Source organism: Diachasma alloeum, unplaced genomic scaffold (assembly GCF_001412515.2).
Source record: "Diachasma alloeum isolate Michigan unplaced genomic scaffold, Dall2.0 Dall_scaffold_00550, whole genome shotgun sequence".
NCBI lineage: Eukaryota > Metazoa > Arthropoda > Insecta > Hymenoptera > Braconidae > Diachasma > Diachasma alloeum.
Window position 1 is genome coordinate 263,336 of NW_021680682.1, and position 12,878 is coordinate 276,213.

The 12,878-nt window shown below is 34.5% G+C and overlaps 1 protein-coding gene across 4 annotated transcripts; it reads left to right on the forward strand.

Annotated features, from left to right (window-relative positions):
• Positions 1-961: 961 nt before the first annotated feature.
• LOC107043163 (ATP-dependent RNA helicase DDX54) lies at positions 962-10,675 on the forward strand. 4 transcript variants are annotated; one of them, XM_015264503.1, is made up of 5 exons: positions 962-1,028; positions 1,246-1,466; positions 3,710-4,370; positions 7,133-7,520; positions 9,522-10,675. In XM_015264503.1, exons 2-5 carry the CDS (start codon positions 1,260-1,262, stop codon positions 10,609-10,611), a joined length of 2,346 nt encoding a protein of 781 aa, XP_015119989.1. In that variant the 5' UTR covers positions 962-1,028; positions 1,246-1,259; the 3' UTR covers positions 10,612-10,675. The 4 variants fall into 4 exon arrangements, with proteins under 4 accessions (XP_015119989.1, XP_015119992.1, XP_015119990.1 ...); XM_015264506.1 differs by having other exon boundaries at positions 997-1,086; XM_015264504.1 differs by having other exon boundaries at positions 1,005-1,028; positions 1,239-1,466.
• Positions 10,676-12,878: the final 2,203 nt, after the last annotated feature.

Sequence of the window (12,878 nt, forward strand, 5' to 3'; positions counted from 1 at the left end):
TTTGAGCTTAGAACGTTAGGTAATTTTGAAAGTGTTTTTAGGAACTTGCTGTAGTTTTACGGAGAATTTTTCAGGATTTTTCAAAGGTTCAATGCGTTAATCAGTTTTCAAATTCGATTATACTCAATTTGGAGAGAGTTGATGTGCCAACTTTTCAGCAAAATAAGACAAATGAAAGTTGAAGAAAGTGTTTGTTGATGGATGAATCAGGGAATTTTTCTTTTGAAAAAGCTAAAAAGGAGTAGAGTTACTGCATGCGTGGAATGTTCATATCTTTTTACGGTTCATTATTTTATTTTTAACATAAATTGCTGAAATTTCCATGAGGTTCTTTCTGCATTTGATCATTATAGAAATTATCATTATATTTTGTTATTTGATTTGTTTTGCAAAAATTATTAGTAATCTTAAAGAATTCCCTGCTTTGACAACAATAGAACTGATCAATCTATGATAACTCTCATCTTGCTCAATGATTTTCCTCTAAAATCTATCGAAATTCATGGATCTTTCCACGTCTTTTTTGTAGAGATTCTATATGCGAAAATGCTGCGGTGTTCGCTTGAGTGGAACTATACCTGCAATTGTTTCATTATATCAACGACAATCAACATAAGCCGGCGATTAGAAAGGGGTGTAGGATTGAGCAATGTTGGCAGCTCCCTGAACAGACACTGTACCTTGACAATGAATAACACTGTAGTAAATGTGAAAACTGAACTTTCCTTTGCATTAGAAAACAAATATTGTGCTCCCGCGCCGGTTTTCAGGGAGGGGTTGAAATTACCGACGAGGGAGGTGAAGAAAAGGGGGAAAGCGATTCCAAGTTGACACCATGTTGACACCGGTGTGTGGATTGTAGTGGTAAATATGGCGGCAGTTTGGAGGTGCGCAAGAAAATCCAATTTTGTCTGAGTTTTCGAGTGTTTGAGGTTCTGAGATCTGTGCTGCTGAGCACATACTGTACTGTGTTACGAGCCAATGAGTCCACGTGTATTACATTTTTTTTTTTTGTCGATGGATAACATGTGAGTTGTTTTTTTCCGGAGTGAAACCGTAGAATTTACCCATCCTTAATTAAAAATGGTAGATTTTGAGAAGAACTTTTGAATAAAATAGTTTGGCTCATTTCACGTTTGTGTCTATGTTTAGAGAAATTCTTGATGAGTTTCTAACCAAGTTGAGATTGAGTTGAAAAGGATTGATGATAATTTATCATTCTATTTTTATTGTTTGAGTGTTTAGAGTTTAATTTGAAGATGAAAAAGCTAAGGGAAACGGAGTTGGTTGGATTTGCTGATCCCAAAGATGTTGAAGACGACGAAAGGGACGAGGAAAATGAGTCTTTACCCAAATCGAAGGCCTCAAAGAAGTCTGGTGGATTCCAGGGGATGGGTTTGAGCTTTCCTTTGTTAAAAGGGATTTTAAAACGAGGATATAAAGTTCCGACTCCCATCCAAAGAAAGGTAAGTGGATGAGAAGCGCAGTTCTAGAATCGTTGGGGTTATTAATTTTTTGATTATATTGACAATGACTGAGTATAATTATGTATGTATGCATATAATATGTGTACTATCGATATACAATCATGCAATTTTGCTATTTTCTTCTAAGCGCAGTCATTCCATAGATAATTGCTAAAGATTCCACTAACATTAAAAAAAGTTTTGACTTTTTTTACGTGATAGAGTAATTTTGTTCATGGTCCACTTTAAAAAAATTCAGTGTAACGATTTTTGAAGCCTCCATTCCGCTTATTAAGTAATATAATATGATGTCTATTTGTATTTTTTGCTTCCGAATGGAGTGGTTATTTTTCCGAGTGGTCATTTTTTAGAAAACTGAGTAATTCAGTGGCTAAAGTGATTCCAAAAAATCTTAAATTTTGTTAAATTATAGGTTTTAATGAGGACTGACTTTGTGCAAAATTTCAGCCCGATGGATCTAATAGTTTTGGAGAAAAAGCGATTGGTTTTTAAATCGTTTTCCGCAAATATCTTCAAGACTAGTGGACTCATTTCGATTTTTTTGTTTTCAAAATATTCGTTTTGATGCCTTTTATCTAAATCAATCAAAGTATACATTCCCGTTCATACAAAGTTTTCAAGATATTCCTGTTTTTCCGTTTTTTCATAAAAAAACTTTGTAAACACTATAGCTTGTGCAAAAATCGACATAGCAACTTGAAATTTCGACAAAAAATATGTATACCCGCCCATACGAAGTATTCAAAACATTGGAATTTTAATAGCCTCCATGGAGGTGACAGTAACCATCTGAAATTTTTGCTGCTAGTTAGTATCGTGAAGTTATAAATTTTTGTATTATTTCAGACCATTCCATAGATTGATGGGGGAAGCCCACCACCAATCTATTGATGGCGAAAAAAAATAAGATTACTCAGTGTCATATGCTTGCTGTCCCCTGCTTGTTTATGTACTGTAACCTTTTGTTTACAGTAATTGTAAAAAGCGGGAAATTCATTTCTTACCGTAATAATAGAATATATTGTTCTGTAACAAATATATATTTAGAATAGTATATATATATATATATATATATATATATATATATATATATATATATATAGTAAAAATACATACTATATATACTATACATATGTTTTATACTGCAATTTTTTTAACAAAAAAAAATGTAATGCAGTTCTTTACTGTAGAAAAATGTATATAGGATAGTATATATGTATGTAATACATAATACATCCCTAAAAATAAAAAATAACGCAAAAAGAAAAAGAAAAACGATGAAGAAGATGAAGAAGATTATGACGATTCTGAATAAATTATTCAACAATTTAATTCTCATNTATATATATATATATATATATATATATATATATATATATATATATATATATATATATATAGTAAAAATACATACTATATATACTATACATATGTTTTATACTGCAATTTTTTTAACAAAAAAAAATGTAATGCAGTTCTTTACTGTAGAAAAATGTATATAGGATAGTATATATGTATGTAATACATAATACATCCCTAAAAATAAAAAATAACGCAAAAAGAAAAAGAAAAACGATGAAGAAGATGAAGAAGATTATGACAATTCTGAATAAATTATTCAACAATTTAATTCTCATTGTGAAAAACTTAGTTGAAACTATTCGTTTTTCCTGCATTATTATTGAGATAAATTACACTAATTAGTGAGTAACGGTAACGTTTTACTAATCCGGCTTCCATGGAAAACAATAGGCGAAATAAATTTTAATCCGATAACCCAGGTGGATTACTCAGAAATAGACAATATGCACAAAATGTCCACCCTAACTCTTGAAGTTCTTAATATTTGCCTGGGTACTCCAAGTGTTTTCTCAGCCATTGATGTTAGTATACTTTTTTACATTGCCCTCCATTTTCATCCTCCTCCTTGAAGTCCCCCAACTGGTGAATTATCAATTGAAAAATAAGTCTCATAAGAGCAGCTGTGTAAGAAAAAAAGTCGTTCATTTTATTCCGTCGAAGCAACTGCCATAATTTTTTTTCATCATCAGAAGTGCTAGCTGAGTTTTCTTCACCATCAAAAATAAGGTTAAAAAATTACTGAATTTTTCGTCTGCATGAACAAATTTGATTTTTGCAAAATAGATGAACATCCTTAATTGTTTCCATATCAACTCCTTTCGTTTTCACCATCCTTTACTCAGTTTTTCCTCTCATTTTAGACAATTCCAGTCGCCCTGACAGGCCGCGACGTAGTCGCCATGGCTCGCACGGGTAGTGGCAAGACAGCTTGTTTCCTCATCCCACTCTTTGAGAAACTGAAAACCAGAAACGCAAAAGCCGGAGCTCGAGCCCTGATTCTCTCCCCTACTCGAGAGCTCGCTCTCCAGACCTTAAAATTCATCAAGGACCTCGGCAAGTTCACAGGCCTCAAAGCGGCAGTGATTCTAGGAGGAGATAGCATGGACAACCAATTCAGCGTTCTTCATGGGAACCCAGATATAATCGTCGCCACTCCAGGTCGTTTCCTCCACATTTGCGTGGAGATGGACTTGACTCTAAAAAATGTCGAGTTGGTGATTTTCGATGAAGCTGATCGACTCTTCGAGATGGGCTGGGGGGAGCAGATCCATGAGATCACCAATCGTTTACCAGAGAACAGACAGACTCTCCTCTTCTCTGCGACATTGCCGAAAGTTCTTGTGGAGTTTTCGAAAGCTGGACTTAGTGATCCAACGCTGATTCGTTTAGATGTGGAGAGTAAATTGCCTGATGAGTTGACGTTGTCGTTCATCACTTGTAGGAAAGAAGAGAAGTTGGCAGTATTGCTGTGTCTTTTGAAGTATGTCATTGCGAAAGACTCTCAGACAGTGGTTTTTGCAGGTACGACAAATGATAACGGTAGTTTTATCATGGTATAAAGCCGTGTCCCAATGAAAAACCCGTATTTCAGAGGAACATTCTGAAATTTCTGTATGAGAATGCGTGCCTCTAATTTCTAGGCTCGATGTATCTCCACGAGATTGAAGAAACAACTCATAACTCGTTTCATATAAATTCAATCAAAAATGTTATCAAAAAGTACAAGTTCAACATGGCACTAGTAAAAGTACAACAAGTGGGAAATTGCCTTTTTCACAATATAGTCAACACATTTTTGCTAATAAATTAGTAATTTGCTTCCGAATGAAATTTCTATGACGATGTATTTTAAATTGAATTCGGTGATTGATTGAATCCAATTTTTCTCCAACGTTGACAGCTAACACTGCCCCAAAGTTGAAATGTTTTACCTTTCCCTGAATTTTGATTTCCAAATAAATTTTTTTCAACAAAAGATGATGCAATCACTCTCATAATTGAAGTCGGTCAAGATGGCATTGGGAAGAATATTTTAAATTACAATTGGATTCATTTAAGGCCCGGGTAGTTCATTTTTCGAACGTTGTCTCGATTATTTTTCCATCTTCATAATGTAAAATATATCACAAATTTCCATTGGATTTGACATCACGCAGAAGTCGTTTTTAATAAAGATTAAGAAATAAGTCCGATAGAGAGGAAATAGTGAATGGATAATGTATTATGGTAACTAACGATCGGACAGCTATTGACTACTGTGACACATGACGACCTAACAGCCATTAGATACATCAAAATATTAATTTACAATTTTCTCTCCATTGGGTTTATTTCCCAATATTATTCAAAAACGCTCTTTGAAAATGTTCAGCTTTTTTCAACGTTTTTTTTAATTATACAATCATAATTTTTAGAGACTTCAGACTAAAATCAAATTTAAAAAAAACAATCAAGATCACGTTCGAAGGATAAACTACCCGGGCCTTAAGCAATTATTTTTTCAGTTATCGTCGAAAAATGATCGGTCACATACATACATGCATATATCAAGACATAGTCTAAAAAATAGCATATTCGAATTCCTGTGGCCAAAATTAGTTATCCGGCCACAAAAAATTGGGAATTTCGAATTTGACGAATACAATACTTCTCTTCGGAAGCAAAAAATGTGAACATATGCCGACCTCTTCATTGGTCCCGAAGAAAGGGGTGTAAAAAGCAATATGAAAATTGAAAAGAAAAAAATTGGAACACGAGATACATCTCTTCAGCTCTATTGTTTGAAGTACGTCTCTCTCATTCGGACACGTCAGTGAAGTTACTGAAATCCTGAAACAGAATGAGTCACCTTTAGCTGTGTTTTGATAAATATGTTTGGATCTAAAGTAGTCATCTAAGAAGATTTCTATGACCTTTTTTGATACATATTTCCCTTCATTTCCAAGATATTTAGTAAAAACTGAAGTCTAATGGAATTCAGTTTCGCATTAGTAAAACGTAACGCATTGATTTTGATATCTTATTAAGTATCAAATGATCTCAATAACGAGTAGTTATGTTGCTATTTCTCTATATTATAAAAATCCAAACCGACTTTTAATGATGAAAATTTGGTACTCGAAATTAAGACTCCACAATTAAGGGTCACAAGGATGAGAATAAGGGTCCAAATAAGGATCATGTTGGTCATATGGGGATCATATGGAGGTTGGCGAGCAGAACGAGCAGAGGGCCCCCTAGTAAAGGTGACAGGCATGAATCCCCGAGATAAAAAACCCCGCGAGAAAATTCCCAGATACAATAATCCCTAAATCAAAAATCTCCTTCGACAATAATCCCCAAAATAAAAGCCTCTTTGACCATAATCCCCGACATCAAAATTCCCGCCTGCAAAAATGCAAAAATATAAAAACACGAGAATTGGAAGCTGCATATATGCAGCCGAATTATAATTTTTTTAAAATTTTAATTTGAAATTTAATTTTCTTTTTTTTTTTCATATTTTGCTCTTGTAATTTGCTTTTTTTTAATCAATTAATTTTTGTAATTCATTTTTTTATTGAATATTTTAATACAACACCTTGCACATATCATCATATGAAATTTTATACATTATTAAATACAAATGTGGAAAAAGTTACAGGACGATATTGTAGGCGAAAAATGACCGAAAAATGAAATTGTAAGATGTACTTGTAATGGATTAGAGGTATTTATTATGTGGCACAATTTGAGAAGGGACCGATCGGGCTGTAAACGTAAACACAACTTGGTTTGATTCCTCATTATAGGATAATTCTTTGTATATGTATTGAACAAGAGGGAGAGAGAATTTCGTGTTTGGGTATTCGGCAATTTTTGTAGGAGAGGATAATCTTAGGAAGGGATTTTGGATAAGGGGATTTTCCCCCGTAACCCCTAGTAAAGGTTTCTGATCATTTTCTCCGAAATTTTCCGAAATAAATTTGCAATTACACTGAATTGCACTGAATTGAGTCATCTTATTATACCATTGTGTCATTGAAATTGGATCTGCAAAACAAATAATAGACAAACTATCAATTCGAAATACACAATACAATCTATGGGAAAAATAAATCATCATTGGAACAATTAAGACTAGAGGATTTCGGAGACTGTTTGATCAGTTAGTCGGTCATTTATCTGGAAAATTGGTTCTATGAAGAAGTGTGGGGATACATTATTGTGAATAGAATTCATTTCCGGCCATCTTCAAAAAATATTTTCTCTATTATAAATTATTGTGCCACCGTTGTTTGCAGCAACAATGCATCACGTCGAGTACATCCACATGATTCTGGACCAAGCTGGGATCACCAACACTTTTATTTACTCGAATTTGGATGCCTCTGCCAGAAAGATCAATGCCGCCAAGTTCCAGTCTGGAAAAGCGAGAGTCCTGGTAGTGACAGACGTGGCAGCTCGTGGACTCGACATCCCACATCTAGATAACGTCATCAATTTTCATTTTCCAGTGAAAAGTAAATTGTTCGTGCACAGGGTGGGGCGTTGTGCTCGAGCGGGACGGTCTGGGACTGCTTATAATATCATTGCTAATGACGAATTTCCGTATTTGTTGGATCTACATCTATTTCTTGGCATGAAGATGAATATTCTGTCGGCCGACGGTGAGGCTGATGGGGCGGAGAGGTAAGTCGGCGATGAAGACCAAAGTGTACAATTATTTATGAATAATTTATTCGATTTTACATTGAGAGAAAAGCGAAAGAGTTCTCAAACGAGTTTTGCTTGTACCAAGAAAATAGTTTTTTGAACGTTATCAAATAAGGATTTTTTTGTGCCAAACATGCAGAGGTTGCGCCGAAATGAAAACTTTTTGTCGCAAAAACAGATTTAGTAATTAAAAAAGAAATGCAAGAAATGCCATTTTCAGCACTCCTTCGTTATTCGATACTCCTATACGTATTTTGCTCCTGAAAAACGTAAGAAATGAACCCTTAAATGAAACAATAATAATGATATGACAGAAATTTTGCAACTTAGGGACAAAATATTTTTTGATAAATTTTCCTCTATATGAGATAATCTCATCCTGAAAAGGCACCGTCTGGTGCCTTCACCTCTGATGAATTATCCGTCTTTTGAGCCAAATATTTAGTTATTGTCGAAAGCCGAGCAATTATTCATGTTTGAGACTTTCAAATTCGAACCAAACAACTTCTTTTTTGGTAATTTTCAACTAGTAATTTTGTTGGTCCCAACAAGACGTGTGTGAAGATGTGTTTATTTTACTCTCAGTGTAGAAACAGATATTTATCCCTCTGCTAATCACGCAAAACTTACTAACGTCATTGGTTGCATACGACGGCTTTGTTAAAAGTGGTATAAAAATGTACTGGAAAATCTGAAACAGATCAACATTCACCTTGAACTTATAATTAATGAAATCGTGCAGGATTTTTTATCGCAAATGTCACCATTAGTTATCTATTCGCGTTTAAAGTTGATATCTTTTTTGCTGTTTAACACAAGAAGCGTACCGAATTACACCATACAAATTTTAATATTCTATTATTTAAAATACTTTGAATCTAATTCATGTCGTAATATGACTTCTACGCTTCAAAAGAAGATGTCAAATCTTTGGAAAATTTTCCTAGCCTCTACCGCAATGTTATTCACAAAATCATAAAAAAGCACAATGCTCATAGCGCTAAGAAACGGAACGATAGAAATACCTTTCGTAAGGAATTCTTCGCGTTATAAGAAGGATCTTTCGATATTTTTCTCTAACGACACTTCTTTTCAGGATATTTGATTCATCAATAAATAACAAGGGTATTTCGCAACTTTCTAAAATGCAAAGGTATTCCTTAATTTCCAGATAAACTGGAGAATGTTAGGGTTGTCTTTAGAAGTCATTTACCTCAATTTTCTGGGAAAAAACTCGCCTAATTCATACAAAATTTTATTATTATTTTTCAAACTTGACGACACTTTTACGTAACTCCTAATCCATACAGATATTGCAAAAGCATTGACCGTGTAGTGTTTACAAATTAATTCCATGAGACACGTACTAATCTAGATGTTCGTGCACAAGACTGAATTTCAAACGTCGAAAAAAATCATGTAAATTAGTCACTGTTATAAAATTCAAAAGTAATGTCCTAACAGCTCTTGACCCCTTCGCATCAACATATTAGAGATTTTAAATGTGTCATCTCCATCTGTTAAATATTACTTATTAAGAGTTAATGAGTTAGAACCTTTTAAATTTCGCCGGAATTAAACAAGTTTTAACCGGAAAATTAAGATAAATCATTTCTACCGGGAACTCTGATATAGTTGAATTTATTTAGAAATTATGAAATTATTTTGTATTAAAGGATGGAATCGAAATTCCATTGTTTCATTGCGAGTTGTCAAAATCATGATGAAAAAGGCCTTTTGACATTATCCGCGCAAGTTGATAAATTTGAGATATTTGCGATCATTGATTAATAATGAAAACGATAAATTTACATTTTGAAAATAAATGAATCCCGATTTTTTGAGAAAAATGTATGGCAATGATATTTCAAAATTTCAAATTGCAAACTTCACTAAAAAATTATCCTGGCACAATAATCCATTTCTCCATTAATACATTTCCGCAATGGCCTCCATAATATATACACTTCTTTTTAGATCCCCTGCAAACGGAGCGATCGGCAGAATGCCCCCCTCAATGATCGAGCAGGAGCTAAGCGAACTCAACTCCTGGCACGAGACTATTACAGACCTAAAAAACATGGCTCAGGTTTCCAAAAATGGATACCTACAATACCTAAGATCTCGTCCATCCGCCTCAGTGGACTCGGTAAAACGTTCTAAGGAGCTCGATATTGCCAGTGCAGGCGTCTTCACAGACTATGGAGATCTCTCCCCTAAGGTTGCAGACTTCCTCTCCCAGATGAAGAAGTACCGCCCCTCAGGAACAATCTTCGAGATAGGAATGAAACCCTCGTCTATGGATTATAAGGTCATGAAGACGAAACGACAATTCCACAAGAACGTAATTGAAACATTCAAGGAACAAGAAGATGAACGTAAACAAAATGCTAAAAACTTTGTGATCAAAGAACGGGAGAGATCTCAACTCGATGGCAGCAGTTCTGCGGATATTGCTGGAGCCTTTAGCCAGGTCATCACTGATAAGAAGAGGAAACTCGATGATCTGTACAGAGAACCAAAGAAAAAGAAGAGAAGAAGAGACGTACAAGACTCAGAATTCTACATCCCTTATTCAGCATCCGATAGACACACTGAGGAAGGTCTAGCTGTCAATCACTTCGCCACTGCTGCTGAAAAGGTCCAGATGGACCTGACAGTTGACAACGAAGAGTCTAGAAGGTTACAGACACAAGTCAAGAAGTGGGATAGGAAGAAGAAGAAGATGATTACTATTAATAGTAATTCGAAAGTGGGCAAGATCAGAACCGAGTCTGGGGCTTGGATTCCAGCTACATACAAAACCAATCGGTATGAGCAATGGAAGGAGAAATCGAAAATCGGGGATGCTAGTGAGGATGAAGGGGAGGTCGAGGATAGCAGGAGGCTGAAGACGACGCCGAATACTCACTGGGGAAGACACAATCAGAAGTTGAAAGAGAAAATTAAAGGGAGGGGAGAACTGAAGACCCCGGAGCAAGTGATGAAATTAAGAAAAATACAGGAGAAAAAGAAAAATAGAGGAAAAAAAGGGAAGGGGTCAAAAGGAAAACGAAAAGGAAGATGAGGTTGATAAAAGAGTCTTGTAAAGTGTTGTGATGGGATAATAAAAGGATTTGGGCTTAAGCGAAGTATTGAAAGATTTATTTGGAGCTTCTGGAGCATATGCGGGTGACTAGTGGATTTCGAAAGAATTATCATTTTTCATAATTAGGTGATTATTTTGATAGTTAGCAGTTGTATTAAGATTTATAAAAAGAGACTTTTTACAAAGACGAATCTTCTAGAAACACAGGATGTCCAGCCGTCAGAAATCTGGAAATCTGGAAAACTGAGAATTATCAGGGAATTTGATTGGCCTGGAAATGTCAGGAAAAAGTCAGGGAATTACGGTAACTTTCTGGAATTTTAAAATTTGAAGCTTGTTTTCTTCAAGTACCTAATTTTTTGGAAATTCTTCTGTTGGCAAATAATATTGTCCTGGAATTTAATCTCAAATTTACTTAGAAAAGTGGGATGTTAACATCTTCCTGTGGGATGAGACTTGGGAACCCACTGTTTTTGCGGTTTTTCTATGGAAAATTCTAAATTCAGCATTCTACGTTTCAACGCAATTCACTCATTTCTAGCAATATACAAACTGCGAAAACACTGAGAGTTCCAACCTGGTCGGCTAGAGAGATGTTAGCATTCTAATGTTCTAGACAAATTTTTCACTGTACGTATTTTTGTTGGAAAGTTGACAGAGTAATCACCTCCTAAGGGGAGATCTCGCTAAAATTGAAAAGTCTAAAAATTCCCTTGGCCATACTTCCTTTATTGCGCAATTGCCATCTGATGTAGATTTTTCTATTCCGCAACTTTCGTTAGACTCTAGAAAATGAAATGAAGTACCCATTTTACGTTATAAATTATGGATAATAGCCCATGAAAAAAATGTTCCTTTCAATGCACTGTTTTTTGTTTGTTCTTGCATAATGACTAAAAAATCGTGTGAAGCAGACAGATTAAATCTAAAAGATTCATTTTTTCTTAATCCATTCTATGCAATGGAAAACTAATACTCAATTTTATTCTTTGAAGTTTGACAAACATTGAAAAAAAGGCTGAATAATTGGATGAAAATGAGGATCCAAGGAAAATTTTGAAGGTGAAAACAAGAAATGATGAAAATTCACTTGATGGGTCTTTTCGCCAAATTTAATGAATTTAACATTTAACCTATGGTCAGGGAATTTCATTAATTTGACCGGGAAAAGTCAGGGAGTGTTGTTGAAACTTCCAGGTGGACACCCTAAAACAAAAGCCTCCCGAAATTATTTTGCGAATATCTTTGAAATAGCTGAATTTAGATAAAAATATCATTGGATCTTTCAGTACATCACAACATTATCACCAAAAAATATCTTTTGATGATTCATCCTGAAAGCTTTCACACCCCAGGTATCTCTATTTTATGATTTAGTGTTTTCCTTCTTCGTATTTGGTATTGAAATCTGAAGAGTAGTCTGAATAAATTAATTAACTAAAATGTTTACATCGTATGAATAAGGCTGTGTTCACGTCTCAAGGTCGTAGGATGAGTTGTTGATGTGTTTTGTTCTACACGAAATCTGATCCGTCGATAAAAACCCACGGTGGGCGACGAGTAGAAAGCGTGCATAATTGCAGGAAACATTGACCATTGGAATGCACAGAATTAATTTTGTTTTTTCCAAAAACAATGTTGATTTGACAAAACCATGGGGTGAAGCCATTTTGCGTATTACGTATGCAGAAATCGAAATTCAGATTTTCATCTCGTATTTGACTTTCTAACTTTCATGCAGCAATTTCTCTTGCAATGACGGGTGAGGACATATAGAAAACTCAACTCATCGATTATGGTAGAAATTAAAATGATTTTTTTTTTATTTTCTCCTTGCTTTGGACTTGATTTTTTTCCTGTAATCGAAAGAATTTTCGATTCTGTAATTCCTGCTTATTTGAAATATCATGAAACGTGAAGATATGAAGTTTCATGGAATTACAGACATTTCTTTGAAAAATTTGAACCAACCAAATGGATGGAAAACATGGATCAACTTGATGGTATTTTTTCTGTTTTTTGGTGCATAGAATCTGAATTTGAAAGTCATTTTGCCGATAACCGATGAAAAAAAGGGTGATTAATAATTCAAACTGAGTTTGATCAGATACTATCCAAGGTAGGAAAAACTAGTTCAAACGAAAAATGTTCCTCTTAATGAACCAACAATATTTGAATATATAGATTCTTTTCGTATCTAGGTTATTTCCTGAAATCTTCGAATGTTAAATTTCACCCGGAAATGC